Source organism: Psammomys obesus, unplaced genomic scaffold (assembly GCF_907164565.1).
Source record: "Psammomys obesus unplaced genomic scaffold, mPsaObe1.curated_primary_1811, whole genome shotgun sequence".
Classification (NCBI taxonomy): Eukaryota; Metazoa; Chordata; class Mammalia; order Rodentia; family Muridae; genus Psammomys; species Psammomys obesus.
Genome location: NW_026594184.1, coordinates 3,531,543 through 3,546,822, shown reverse-complemented (window position 1 = coordinate 3,546,822; position 15,280 = coordinate 3,531,543). Strand labels below are relative to the sequence as shown.

Sequence of the window (15,280 nt, the reverse complement as noted above, 5' to 3'; positions counted from 1 at the left end):
ATAGATAGATAGATAGATAGATAGATAGATAGATAGATAGATAGATAGATAGAGATGAGTAGGTAGGTGGAGGGGAAGGACTGGCACACACACAAAGGAAGTTTGATTTTCCTGACAAAACAGAACTGATCTTTTTTTTGTTTGTTTGTTTTTTAAATCACAAGTTGACAGTGCCATTAGCCATCATGTTTCCATTATGACCCTGGTTGCCAGGAAACTCAAAGCTAACTCCAACACTCATTTTCAGTAATCCAAGTACCCAAAGGTTTTGTGATGAGGCTTTCTCCCTTTTAATGTATTTTTGTTTGTTTTCCCCATCTTATAATGGTATATTAGAGAAAAGTCCCTCAATTTGGAGTAAGAGGTATGTTAGAAATGACAAATTACTGCTCTGCTCTGCTCTGAGAGGATTATCACACAAGTTTGTTTTCCCTGCCACATGCTACTAGCTTGGGTCTATTGTCCTTGTAATAAACTAGGTTTCTGCTAGTCAAACTTTTGACACTATAGGTAATGTTCATCTTAAATTATTCTTTCTCTTTCTCCCTAAATATCAGTCAAAGTGATGGCATCATGAAACAGCATGTATCACTCAGCATTTTCTTATTTCTAAAACTGGTTATATAAAATAGTCAAGGAATAGAGAGGGTGGGATTGAGAGGGAATGAGGGAGGGGGCTACAACTGGGACATAAAGTAAATAAACTGTAAATATATATATATATATATATATATATATATATATATATATATATATTAGTCAAGGAGAAATTTTCTACTTAAACCAGAATTTTCGTACACTCACATTGCTAACCTGTATCACCAACTAATTCTAGATACATTTTACATGGTATCTCATTTGAATTTTACTTTGTCATCATTGCCACACAAAATTGATTTCAGAAGCCATATTGTCTCAAGAAACAATGCATCTGTATTTCATCCAGAAACAACAATCAGATTGGTCTGCAGGCCAAATGTTCCCCGTAGTGTATTGTCTTCCATAGACCCATGATAACCTTACTCTGGAATTATGTGTGATGGAACAAAGTGCTTTCATTAGGTCTGACTTGAGTTTTGACTTCTTGGCAAGCATGCAGTAAAGGAAACATTCTCTTACTTGAAAGAAAACTCCTACCAGGACCTATCAGATGGATGAGTAGAACAACGGCTTCTAAAGTGAAAAGTTTTAGAAAAGATCCAACAAACAAAGCTTTCTAGGTATAAGATGGTCATTTCCTTCCTTTAGAGTTTTATTTCCCCTTAGTATCTCTAGAATATTGACTCTAAATTGTTCTTCCACAAGCTCTAGATAAGTGGAGCATGTAAAAGGTTGCTTTAATAATGTGTGGAAGATAGAAAGAAAATATAATTGTCATCAGAAGAGGCCATAAAATATATAAATATGAGAATACTAAGATAGGTACAATAGGGCCTCAGAGGTACTAGACAATTGCTCTATACTGTGACATCTCTGACTCTTAAACATTTTTTATTAATTGAATCTATTTACTTATTTATGTGTGTGTACATACATATGGGGTTCAGAGAACATCTTGTAAGATGTTCTTTTCTACCGTGTGGATCCCGGGGAATAGAACTCAGGCTGTATCAGAATTGGGGACAAATGCCTTAACCCAAGGAGCTATCTCCCTAACTGTGCCACAGATTTTAAAAGCTCATTTTGCTTATCCACAATCCAGACAGAATTATTTGTATTCATTTCAAGCAGCTAATTAGATATCTCTCCTCTCAAGTCTGGGTTTCTCTGAATTCACTATCCTCTTGTCTCCCTGTAAGTGCCAACACCGCTTTTTCAAGCTAGAATTCTTTGTCCTGCCTCCAGGGTCCTGCTCTTGGAGAGCCATCTGGAGGACTTATCTACTTCTCTGGGACCTGATGATTGACTTAGATTCTTGAGCCTCAGTGAAAATTGCATTCTTCACAGCTAAAGTTACCTGTCTATCTCACATATAGAATTCTTTCAAACTTATCTGAGAAGTGTTCAAGCTCGTGTTCTTTTGTTTAGGGGGAGTCCAGAGATGCCTTAACGTTTATGGAATCCCTTCTTGGATAATCTCAGAAACAATGAAAACAGTCATTTTCTGAACTCTGAAGAATGCCAGGAAGAGAGCTCGCCCTTTCCATTCTAGCATCTGCACTGATGCTACTACGCATACTAGCTAGCATCTGCATTGAGCTAGTCATAAGGACATTCTCTGGAAGGGCTTTTTTTTGTCTTTTCCTTCCTTTTGCTTTGTATACTTTTTCATTAGGAAGCTGTCCTTGGCCTTTGAGGTCTTAACCTCTCTGTTCCACCGCTCCCACTAAGCCAAGATGTGCTCCCACTGACGATGAACAGTGTAATCAAGGTGCTTACTATTAAGTGGGGGAGACCTGGTTTGTTGAGTTTTTGAAGTATTAGTTAAATAAGAAGTTGCTTGTCTAGTGTCTGGTGGGAAGCCTTGAAATGTGATTTTCGAAGCTCAGAAACAATATTAAAAATAGGTCCCCAGGCTTTCCCAAGTGATAAGTAGATGTTGGCATGAGGTGGTTTGTAATTCTGGATCTAGCAGAGTTTTAAAGTTTTGAAGCCAACATAAGGGCTGTAAAACATATTACTGATTTTGCATATAACAAAAAGACTAAATTAACAAAGATAATAATCCAAGGCTCTTTTTTGAGGAAATGCATAACTATATTTGCATAAACCTTAGTACCTCTAGTTTATCCCATGGCAGTTTCTTGTTTTATTGACCTCATGTTGTATGTGATCAAGAATTAATTCTTCACTATCAAACACTCTTGGAGTCATAAAGGACAGGATGACTAATGAGATACCACAGCTGATCAGACAAGTCAACTAGGAGAAAGCAACATGCAGCAGTTGGAATCCTTGGACATAGCAGTCTCATAATCAGCAAATGAGTCTCTTGTGAGTATAATACTCCTGCTCTCAGATTCAGTTTCAACTTTGGCTTTTATAAGCACAGTCTCATCCGTGGCCTGTCCTTCATCATCTTCCTTGGCTATTCTTTCCTCTCTTCATGCACTCTATATACTTCTTCTGCCTAGTCTCTTATACTCTATGGGTTTGAACTCTCTCAGATTCCCAGATTTGTGAAGACTAGCCTTCCGCTGAGATCACTATATCTTGCGAAAATTTGTATCCATATATATCCAACTGCCAAATCAACATTTTGCTCAGTGGTCCCATGGGTATGCAAAATTCAACAAAAGTGGACATATTATCTCTTTCCATGTATGTATTCTCTTTCCCCACCAAAAGCTACCACGCCTTCTTATCTTGGCAGATGGAGCTATAGTTAATTTGTGTTACATCATCTTTGGTTCCAAGCCACCTTGCTTTGCTTTGCACTTCATTGAGATTATGGCCCAGTTTCTCATGTGCCAGCCAAGTTCTATCATTAAATTCATGTTTTATCTTTAGATAATTCTCTTGGATACATCCCATCTCCTCTCTGGGCTTTACTTTTCCTATCTCTAAAGATTCTTCCAAGTTTCAGGTTTCTATGAGCCTTTTCCTTATTTGAGGGTAGATTGTAGTCAATAAAGAGTCTTAATCTTTGGTTCAGCTAAATGTCTTGGTTTTGACTAGACTGTGCATGAAGATACATCTATTGTTAAGAATTTTATAAGACTTACTTTTAAACAGTGATTGTGAAATGATATAGAACAGCACATGTGTTACTTTCATGAATTTGTAGGTTTTTTTATTGTATATGACCATGTATATTACAGTAATGTTATTCATAACTATAACACAGTTGAAAGTAGCTATTAAAATGGGAGCATGATTTATAGGAACTTTTTATTATTACCCTAGAAAATATTTTCAGCATAAAGTGCCTATTCCACTTGATTTCTTAGGTTCCAAATGTTCTTATTAGACTTAGATTTATTTGGCCCATAAGATATCAATTAAGATGGCAGGAAGTAGATATTTGCATCTCAAATATTGGATTTTAATACAAGAATTAGCAAAAAAAAAAAAAATAGTGCCTGACTTCCCAGTGTTGAGAGCAGAAGTCTTAGGTATAAACAAATATGTTTTATTGATGCTATTTGTCCAAATTCTCCAGAGAGTCCAAAATAGACTATGACGCAAATCTTGCTTGATTCCAGTGCCCAAATTTTCCCCACAAATCCAGGGTTGCTTCCAGTTAGTTCAGCAATCCTATTCTCCGAAGTTGCTAGCATAGTCTGATTTGTACTGTATTTGAGTTTTCTATATGTGGGCACCAGGACTCAGAAAATGGTACTGCAATGGACTGTCTCCCTTTCAAGGATGCAGTGTGAGCTGGCATATGTCATTTGAACCATAAGAAAGGCTACACGATTCTATTAACAAACTTCTAATGTAATGTGTATCAATCAGCCAGTTCAGTTCAACAAATCCATGGTAGCAGCCAGCTCATCAGGTAAGCCAGTATTGAAACCTTCCTGTTTGCTAAACATTGAGCTTATGTGAATGAATACAATTCTTAAAAATACTGTAAGAGTATATTTATTAGCAAGTAAAAACACCCAGTGATCACCCATAGAGAAGTGTTCTACCGATGCACAAAGGCCTTTGGATTATCTTATTCTGCTACATAAAATTAAAATTCTGTCAAGTAAATAGATAGACCTTGATTTTTTTCTTCATGTGTCAATTCCTGTTGTAGTATTTGGTATCTTCAGTTCTTCTTAAAAAGTTTACTGAGACTCTGGATTTACTTTATGAACTCCCTAATATGTAACATTCACAAACAAGACCTAGTCGTGAATTTTTAATTATGCCAGATCGTTTTCACTAAATAGGACTGCAGGCTCAACTAATGCTTGTCAGATCCAATTTTTGTTTCACCTGCTATTGAGCTCCACTCTGGTATTTGCTGTAATTGCCACTTCCTCGGGAAAGAGAAGTTTCTCCAGCGATGCCTGTCGGAAGCCCTTTCTGTCTTCCACTCTCCTGCCCTTCATGTAAAGGGATGTAATTGTATTGTTTGGAAATCTGGGACAGTGAATATAGCTGATTGCTCTCTTAATTTCTACTGGCATAACTCTCTTGTGCAACAGTAGTTCTCAAAATGCAGATTATGAACAGACAACATTAGCATCTGAGAACATGTCAGGATTGTCAATTCTCTGGTTCTTGTCTTCTCCTAGACAGCCTGTCACATGTCCAACTGTGGTCTTATTATTGGAGGATGGTATCCTTCTGCCATTCAGCATAGTACCTTTGGGTTGCAGTTAATAAGCCAAAATACAGAAACAATGTAGAAAAGGGGATTAGAGCCAAAGAGAAAAAGTTAGAGTACATCTTAACTTACCCTCCAATATCTGGTTAGTCATTGGGAAGAGTGAACAAAGAAAAGATATGAAGTGTAAATGACACTTAGGTTTAAAGAATAATTTTGTTCATCAGCCAGTGTCCTTCCTACACCAAGGTGGCAGCACATAGGAGGGACTTTCCCATGGCTTTCTATTAGGAACTGACAAAGTTATTTATACCCACTCTCTGTACCTAGCTTACTTTATTGACTGTAAACAATCTACCTGAACTAGGGGATGACAATAGGCTAGCAAGGGAGATGGAAGGAAGAAAGCCCCTGGGGAGGATAAGTATCAAGGCTTAAACATTCCTTCATTAACCTTAGCACTGGTCTTCATACAGCTAAATCGACTTGCTTGGCCTCTATTACTTGGATCTATGGTCTACAGATCACTGCAAAGCCCTTGCAGTACCTATAAACCAAGGAGGAGCTAAACATTCTGGCAAAGGATGGCACCAGAAATACCTGATTCTTAATCATAAGCATCACTTTCCCATCAGGTCTCACTGTTTATCTTGCAGCTTAGGGCACCTTTTTGGAGTGGTGATTAGCCTCTTACTCTGTCTTTCTTCTGGAATTCCAGTGGCATCTCTCTAAATGTCTGCCCCCAAAATGTCCGTCTATAACCCAGCTTGATATGTGTCAAGCCAAATCTTTCATCATCTTCTATAACCTTACCTCCTCTCAACTAATTTTTTTTTTACCGGTAGAAAATATTTGTTTCCCAGTAATCTGGTCTCTGAATGATCTCCGCAACTGTTGCTTAGAGTTTATTCTCATTCCTCCAATGTAGTCAATCTCCAAGTTCTGTTTGTTATTGTCTTCTATTCTGAGCATGATTTCTTTCTTTCTGCCTCTTTCATGACCATGCCAGTCCAAGCACCTTTCATATTTCAGGTCTTACTTACCCAAAGCTATCTAATCCCAGAGCTATGATTTTTGTTCAACCTCCTGACTAATAGAGAAGCACCAGAGCTTGATGTGAGTACAGTAACAGTACAATAGCACTTATAAATGTTATGTAAAGTTTTACTGGCTTCAGGTACTCTGAAAGCAAGATCTACACTCTTTCAAAATATGTAAGTGATTGGTATTTTAAACGATTGAATGAGACCAAATATAATTTAAAATCTGACTCATATTTTCCCCTGACTCCTGTGAGAAGTGAAGGGGTGTGACTACCATGCCCTTGGCCTAAAGAAAGAAAAAAGAAAAAGAAAACCAACCAGCATGTAGCAATAGGTAAAGAGAACAAAACAGCAATAATCAGTGAGCCCATTGTTGCAGCCCCTGTTACCCTGTGGTGAGCTGTTGGAGTTGGGGAGTTAATGGAAGTGGAGAAGCCATGATAATATATGTGGCCAGGCTGCCTTTTTTGGAAGCTGTGCAATTACAGAGCAGCTGTGAGCTTCCCTGTGAATGTTTACCTGATTGGTTTAATATCCTGTTTTACACATGCCAGTCTTAAGACAGGAAGAAGTTACATGTCTCACTGGAAGTCAGGATTAGAACTCCAGATTCCTGAGCAAGTGCTGTGAGCTTAGGAGTTGTTTGTGAGAGACTGTATATTTTTTAATGTTGATTAAATTTTTATTTTTTATATAAATTATATTTATTTACTTTGTATCCCAGCTGTAGCCTCCTCCCTCAGTCCCTCCCAATTCCACCGTTCCTCCCTCATCTCCTCCCTGCCCCTCTCCAAGTCCATTGATAGAGGAGGTCCTCCTCCCCTTCCATTTGACCCTAGCTTATCAGGGAGAGACTATACTTATAGTAGGCAATAAAGATGAGCCATTGCCATCTCCTCTGAAAAGGCTCAGTTGCTCTCTGCGGTTAAGCCAAAGGAAACCAGGGGCAGAAGCAAAACAAAAGTACCTTTGGCGAACTGAACTTTCTCTGCTTGATGAATAACAGAAATAGAGATAATGAGATTAAAGGACTGTGGACTCTAATTCAGACACTCCAGGTAGAAGGAATGAAAATGAAAAAGTTGGGGGACAAAGAAAGAAAACCACTCAGGGCATAAGAAAGCAGGGAAATGAAATACAGATGCTTCATCAGCCTTAATTAACAGAATCAATATTTGAAGAGCTTTCTTACTCAGTGACAGAACAAAGGGCAAACTACTTCAAAAACATAGTCCTCTTGGAGAAGAGAAAGACAGGCCCTCACCAGGAGGCAGTAGGGATTTAAAAGCCTCTCAGAGGATTTCTATTTGGCAGATGGATTGTTGAGGGGACTCAAACATCTGTTTGGGAAGCACACTGGATGAGTCTGTATCCTCATCCTCATTAGTGGCTGTGTTTTAAGTGCATTTCCCAATCCTAGGAGCTTTCTGGAGCCTAGAATCTTTGCTGAGAGCACAGAATAGCTACTATTTCCCCCAAGAGAGACTTGAAACAAGCCCTGCACAGTAGCTTGAGTTACATCTGTATTATTACTTACAATAACATGCACTGGAAATCATTAAAAGCTATATAGTTGCAACAGGCTTAGGATTCTTATTAAGAACTGCTGTCCTGTCATCCAAGCATATTTGCTCAAAACTCATGTCAATACTTATGTTGATACATAAGGATCAACCATCAGCAACCAGATTCCAGTTCTCCTGGACTATTCTTCAGGCATGGAAGAACATGTCATGTGTGTGTCACCATTTTTTTTCTAACACTGATACCAGACATTTTAATCTTTGATGATAATCCTTCCCTCTGAGCCCAAGGGGCATTTTTAATTTATCTGTTCAAGGATTTTTTTTATGTGCTTGCTTTGTCTCTTTTCTATTGCATTAACCAATTTCATGACCATGGATTAGTAATACGGGAAACCGGTGGTTTATCATCGTTGTAAAGGCACTGAAGATCATGATGGGACAATTCAATATCCATCGTCTGAAACCAAAATGACAACCAGGTTCACTCCTGCCGGAGTTTTTTTGTTTTTTGTTTTGTTTTTGTTTGTTTGTTTGTTTGTTTTCAGAGAGGCAATTATGAGCAATCATTCAGTCACCTGAAGTCTTCATGCTGTACCATAACATGGCAGATGATGAAAGGACATGTGAAAGTAGCATGCAGACATAGGCTAAAGAGAGCAGATGTATTGTGGAGTGTTAGACTCCCTTGAGAGCAACCTGCTCTTGCAGTAACTAACCCTTCATGAAGGCTCTGGCCCTCTGATCCAAATGTTCCTGTTAAAAGTGTCACACCCACCAGTGCCATTAATTTGTATACCAACCCTCAACATGGCTTTTCCCAAAGAGAAATGATGCTTAAATCGTACCAAGCATTGACTGACTTAACAGTTAAAGCAATAAAATAGAAGCAATAATATGGAACCATATACTCAGTGCCAAAAAATAATATGGTGACAGTGGTCTGCACTAGACCATGCCTGGCACCTGAAACACAATATCAGGTTATTAGAACTCTGGAAATTGATTTTTATAATTTCAGTAACTTCAGAAGCAAACTTTTTCTTGGACATTAGGTTTATTGTTTCCAAAAAGAGCTTATGATATCTTATGAGCAATGCATATTTCTGCTCACTACCCATCAAGAAAATGGGTTAAATCACTGTGTGATGTAGACTGGTAGAGGGTATGACCTACATAACATATGAATTTTTGAGGATCTAGTATTAATCCAAAACATCAATTTAAAAAAGTGAATGAAGTGTGTTTTCAACTGCTAAGTTCTTTGTTCATAATTATATTTCTGGCAAGACAAAACAACCAACCAAGCAAACAAAACAGAAAGAATGGGTCTGGTTGCCATTTTGGTTTCTTATAATGGATGTCAAATTGCCCCACCAAGGAACCCTTTGAGAATGCTGCAAATTTGGGTCTATCACACTTTTTTCTACTTAAACTGAATGTGCACAACACTGCTGGATGTTCTTTTGTACCCTTCCGACTTTTGGAGCTTGTTTGCAGCCTGTAGGGAAAAAAAAGTATCCTTGCTATTAATAGTTAGTGAGGACAGCCCACCAGGCAGTTAAAGCAGGACTGGCAAGTATTAACTTTTCTTATCAGAAACTCACCTGGAATTACTTTCACAAGCCTTTGATGAGACCCAGAGACGAGCCAGAATTTTATCTCAGAAAAGGGTATGAGTCAGGTGGGGCCCAAGAAGAATAGATCCTGATCTTTTGGGGTCTCAACCACAGTTTTCAAGATTACAGTTTAAAGAGGAGATGAAAGTGAAAAGGGCTGACAAGTGGTGTAGAAACAGATGGATCAAAGGAGTGACTACTGAGCCTGTCTGTTTCAGATGTGTAGGTTAGGAGCTAGGTCAAAATCCATGCAGTCCCCTATGCCACAAATGACCATCCATATTGCTGTGAAGCAAGGAGACATTCCTGTAAGTCCCTGGGATTGTGCTGGATGTTACAGTGACTAGGATTTTTGGCAGAATCTTAATATGTGGGCCGTTGACCTGTGTCTTTCCAGATCTTTAATGTTCCCAGTAGTCTGCTGCTCCAATACTTTCTCTTATCTCTTATGAGGCATGTTAAGAAAATTCAAGGCCCGCAGAATTACTGCTTTCATTCTTCGTGTCTCAAGGTTTGAGATTTACAGCATCTTGCCCAGGTTTATCTACCCAGCCTAGATCTCAGAGAGGAGGAAGGATGGTTCCTTTTAGCCAATATTTGGCCACCTTTTTTCTTTTAACAACCATTCTTAGTATAGCTACAAAAATTGTCCTCTTAGGATTCAGGCCTTCCAGAAGTTCTTCTTGCCCATTCCCCTTTCTGATCCATTTCCTACTGGGAATCCATCTGTTATTTGCACAGAACACATCTAGAGACATTTGAGTACTTTCACCTCTAGCATCGGTGCCACAACTTCCCTGTGTGCCTTATTTTTGAGAATGTTTTTGTTTTCATTCCTCTCAGAAGTGCACTTCTGGGATTTGATAGTAGGTCTGATGTTCCAGGATAACCAGAGAAGCAGATGACCACAAAGGTGCCCTGGCAGGCAGCTGTTTCCCCCTGAAGCCCTGCCATACTGCCCCACTCTTCCTTGAGGATCAATTGTAATGCAAATTTTAAAGACCTTCCTTTCCACAGCAAAGAGGTGGGAATTTAGTAGTGAGAGTAGGTGTTGTTTTATTCAGAAGGACATGGATGCCTAAATTTAGATGAGCATTTAATCTGTCTTTGTAAGTGTGCACAGGATGATTTAAGAGATCTCTGATATGAGAGTGCTTCCAGGCAAATTTCCCATTGCCTACTGTGTGAGTGAAGGATTGGAAAGGACCCAGTGCTAAGGAATATTGAAGTGGGGTGGCTGAGACCTACTTGTGTTTTCCCCCCCTTTGAATCAGGGCCCCTTGTAGCCCATCCTGGCCTCCAGGTTGATTTGCAGCTGAGGATGATCCTGAACTTGTGATCCTCCCTCTTCCATCTTCTCAGTGCCAGAATTTACAGGCATACACCAACACAAGGGTTCCTGCTGGGGATCCAACCGAGAGATTCATACATGTTGGGCAGGTATTCTCTCAACTGAGCCATAACCCCAGCCTCTGCCTGTGCTCTGCAACAGGAAGCTTATTGCATCCTTTGCAGGAGACTGCACCCACTTTTTGAAAGCAGTAATTTTGAATGCTTCTGAATAAAAACTAGCGTTCTTTCTTACCTTCCTTCCTTCTTTTTCTCCATCCCTCTCTCCTTCCTTCCCACAAGTCTTTCCTTCCCTCTGCTGTTTATTACCATACAAAGTTAACAGGTCTCCATAGGACATTTTCATACATACCTTTGATTGTTCTTTCTGGCCCAGAATCTTTTGTCCAGATTTGGACTGTGGCAGTCAATTTCTGACCTTGGTTCTGGACAGGGAGAGTGACTGGTATTCATCCTTGAACTGCATAAGGAGGTTTTTTTGACAAGAAGTCATAATGGATGAGTAGGGGCAGCACTCTATAAGCTCCTCAGTCCCTATTAGTATGTAGCCCACGCTGATGAGTCAGTGAGAAGCACACATAAGTGGTGTCCCCAGTACTTCACTGTTTAGACTCCTAGCACTTAACTGCAGAGCTACACATCAAGCTACAGAATCAGAGCTCACTTTCATGGCTCCCACTTTACAGAGCTGGTCTGGGCCCTTGTGGACACTCAATCCAAACTGCTGGAGCTTTTGCTAATATCGACTCCTCCTGATTAGTGTTTGTGCCTATACATCTTTATTACCTTTGCAATCACCAGGGACCCCTCATTATTTCTTATTCCAATCACACCCTGGTGATCATTTGAAGCCAGTGACTGTAGGATAGAATGGTACGCTCTCAGCATTCACAGAAATGCTGCTACACAGAGATACTTACTTTCCAAGGACTTCAAAGATTCGTAAGAACCTCAAAAGCTGTTTGACATTCTTCCCTTAGATACTACTCTTTACCAATAGGAGGTTTGGGGCCCTTAAGTGAGATGGCTCATCAGGTGAAAACTCTTCCTGAGTAAACTCAATAACCTCAGATTAATCCTGGAATCTTTGGCTGAAGAAAAAAACAAACTGAAAGTTTGTCCCAACTTCCACATGCATACCATGACACACACCAGCACACACACACACACAATAATAATAATAAAAAAATAAATTTTCAATTAAAAAAGAAGGTCCTGGGCTAATGAGATGGGTAAGAGCACTTGCTTCCATGCATAATGCCGAGAATATATCCCTTGGGTCCCATATAGTAGAAGGAGAGAACTAACGTCACACAAGTTTTCCTATGACCTCTATGCACATGCTATGGCACACTTGAGTGTACACACACAATAAACTAACTAAAGGAATGTAAACATATAAAAGAAGGTCCTAGTATTTACCTTAAACAAGACAGGCATGATTTACCTTCGCTGTTTATAAGAGGTTATGCTGATGTAGATTTTAGTAAGAGAAAAATTCTTATGAGATTGGAAAAAAATTAATTCCACACATCAAGTGAAGAGAAAGGCTTCAAACTGGATTCCATGGAAATCTGAAGATGAAGTAAAGTATTAATTTCAAGGCAAAGCAGCTGAATTGAAGATAATGGTAAAATAGTTTGATAAAGGAAGTAGAATAAAGTAATCAAGGAGACTGCAATCAATTATGCCTCTTTGTGTACCTTGAGGTGATTGATTTGCCTTCATTTATTAACCCGATGAGATTAAGCAGACCTTCCTTGTGATTTATTTAGTAATTGTTTCCAAGGTTTGACATAAGCTGTGGAGTTATTGAAGGTGGAAACTTAAATTCAATTACTCATGAAGCAAGTGGTATTTCTCTTGAAAGGATATCTCAATTCATTGCCTTCCCTCACAATATTATGAGTGAAAATTAATTCATCTGATGATAATATCTTCCAAAGAAATTTTGGAGTTACTTGGCATTCATATCCCTCACTGAGAATCAGCAGCTTCAGAACTGAACTTGGGGTAACAGGCACCCCAGTGGCTGGAAATGTAAGCGTCTTTTGTTTTGTTGGTGAGAAACTACTCTCTTTTGACTAAATATTTTACATCTTTTTTTTTTTTTTTCACTAGAGCCTTCCTGGGAGCTTGGGCTATGGTGCTACCATTAATGAAACCTAACAAGTCACATTTTGAATATCTAAAGGACAGTTTTATATGACTTTGACTAATGGTTCCCACTGTCTTTGACATTGAAGGACATCACTAGATAAAAACTATACTGAGAGAGTTTGGGGGCAGAAGGGAAGGGTAAGGGAGAAAGAGAGAGAGGTCTTGACAACTGTTGAATGAAATGACTAATTGCTTTTATTTCTGTGTTCTTTGTATATATTTTTGTTCGGTGGGCATAGTAAGGATAGATGGGGTTCTTCAAACTTCAACTCAGGTGCGAACTCTCCATTGTCTACAAAGACCCGGAGCACATCTAAGAGTGGGAAGTAAGTGAAAAGTGCTATTGTACATCTCACATAGTTACCACAAACTCATGTGTCCTCATTTTGTCATTCATTCATAGCCATTCAGCGAAGATGTGTGGGATGCTTTTTTTTTTTTTTTTTTTTTTTTGTGCTCCTGACAGTGGGAGTTAAAAGAACAGTATCTATGTAGGTGATACTGGTATAAGGGAGAAGGAGGGGGAGGAAAAGCTAGGAGAAAATTTTGCAAAGGTAAATGATAATGACCTATGTCTGGAAAGGCAATGCAAGCTTAATTCTAAGATGTTCAAAACTAAATAAGTGGCACTGGGTAATCACTTTATAGTTTGTGCAGTGTATAAAAATCTGTGTTTTGAGATTTGGAGTTGAATTAGAAGGATCTGAAAAACCAGTTCATAAATTTATTGGTTTAAATACACTTACATTTTAATTGTATCACTGATGACATGATATATTTATTCTTTTCAAAACAACCAGCATGTACAATGTCCTATGTCTTTTTTTGTATAGCCAGAACTTGTATCGGTCAGATATTTATGTCTTTAACATGGTTCCAGAAGACAGCTTTCACTAATTCTTCCTCTTGGATTCAGCAGAACATGGCATTTTGAAGTGGTGTGTTCCCCTTGGAGATGAGAAACTTTTAGTTATGCAGTTCTCTCTCCAAGGTAGCTGAAGCTGTTTTGTGAATAACTGAGCTTTACTTACAGTCTCTCTTTCCTAAGGATCTGGGCTTTATGCTGGCCTGCATCTAGAAGATGAAAGATGCTGTCATCATACTAGAAACTCTAACTGAGTAATTAGATATGTCACTACAAGAGCAAGGCTTTGCCATTGGAAGGTGAATTGTAATAGTCATATATTTTATGTATTCAGTACTGGACAATAAATGCTGCACTTTGAATACGATCTGCTATTCAATTCCCAATGTGAAAGATCTATTCCCTTCTTTTTCACCTCCAAAATAACATGTCTGTTTTACATGTTAAGTTGATCACGGCCTATCCATGAAAATATGAAAGGTGTTGGCAAAGATATGAGACTAACTCTCTGAACAGTTAGAATTCATTTCAGTTATTTATTGTCAAGCACCACAGTCAAAATGCTGTATAAATTATGGGGGAAAGAAATTGATATACACATTTCCAAAGAGTTGAAGGTTTCCCAATTAGTCCCACTCCATTTTTACTGCACACCCTCAGTTCACAATGATGTACTGGAAAGTTGCTTTAACTCCAGACCTATAGAAATGATAGCCCCTGTCTGAGCACAGAACCTGTCTGGAGAACCTTATTCATATCTGTCACACTGATGATTCCACAGTGCAATTTCCATTCATTAGACCCTGGTGTATAATCATGAATATTTCTGATTTGCTGATGCACTGCAAAAGGAGCATTGCTTTTTTTTTCCTTCGGACTTTGCAGGTACCCAATCTTTTACCTATTAAGTGAGGACTCTCTCTGTGTTATGTAAGGAGCAGTTGGTGTAATACAAGTGAAGTTGATGTAGAGAATGCATGCTGAATACTATACCCAGGCTGTTCACAATAGGAGGCCTGAATAAATGCATTCTCAAGTAGCTACCCATGATCTTCTATCATAGCTACTATGTTTGGATCCTTCCTAAGCCTCTGCCATTTTTGCATTCTGAGATAAGTGTCTTTTGTTTGCCATACATGGTATCTTACAGATTAAAACAGTTCCTTTTAACTTCTTGTTATTTAAACAGTTCCTTTTAACTTCTTGTTATTTGGGTTAATTATCAGTATTAAATTAGAAAGTTTTCAGATTCCTTCTTGATGGTTGCATGGACTGCATTCCTTTGTAGCATAGCTCTTTTGCTGATCTCCCATTGGTTTTGATAGGTGGAATTCTTTTTTTCTTATTCTGTCACTGAATATTTTTTTCTGCCCTAGGCTATCTTTGTCCTCAGGAATAGTGCTGGCATTCCGTGCCTGTGATAAGACACTTTGGGGCCTTCTTCACACCTTGTAGAATACTGTCTATCAAAGTTCAGGCACTCTGCTCTGGAGTTCAAAGAAAAGTGTTTTATATAC

At 38.7% G+C, this 15,280-nt stretch overlaps 1 protein-coding gene across 1 annotated transcript in view; it reads left to right on the top strand.

Moving 5' to 3' along the window:
- Positions 1-15,280, top strand: part of Hs6st2 (heparan sulfate 6-O-sulfotransferase 2) — a 125,404-nt gene that overhangs the window by 70,664 nt on the left and 39,460 nt on the right. Inside the window, exon 3 of the mRNA XM_055618064.1 lies at positions 13,138-13,224. Coding sequence (XP_055474039.1) covers positions 13,138-13,224 — 87 coding nt within the window. The remainder of the gene's footprint in view (positions 1-13,137; positions 13,225-15,280) is intronic.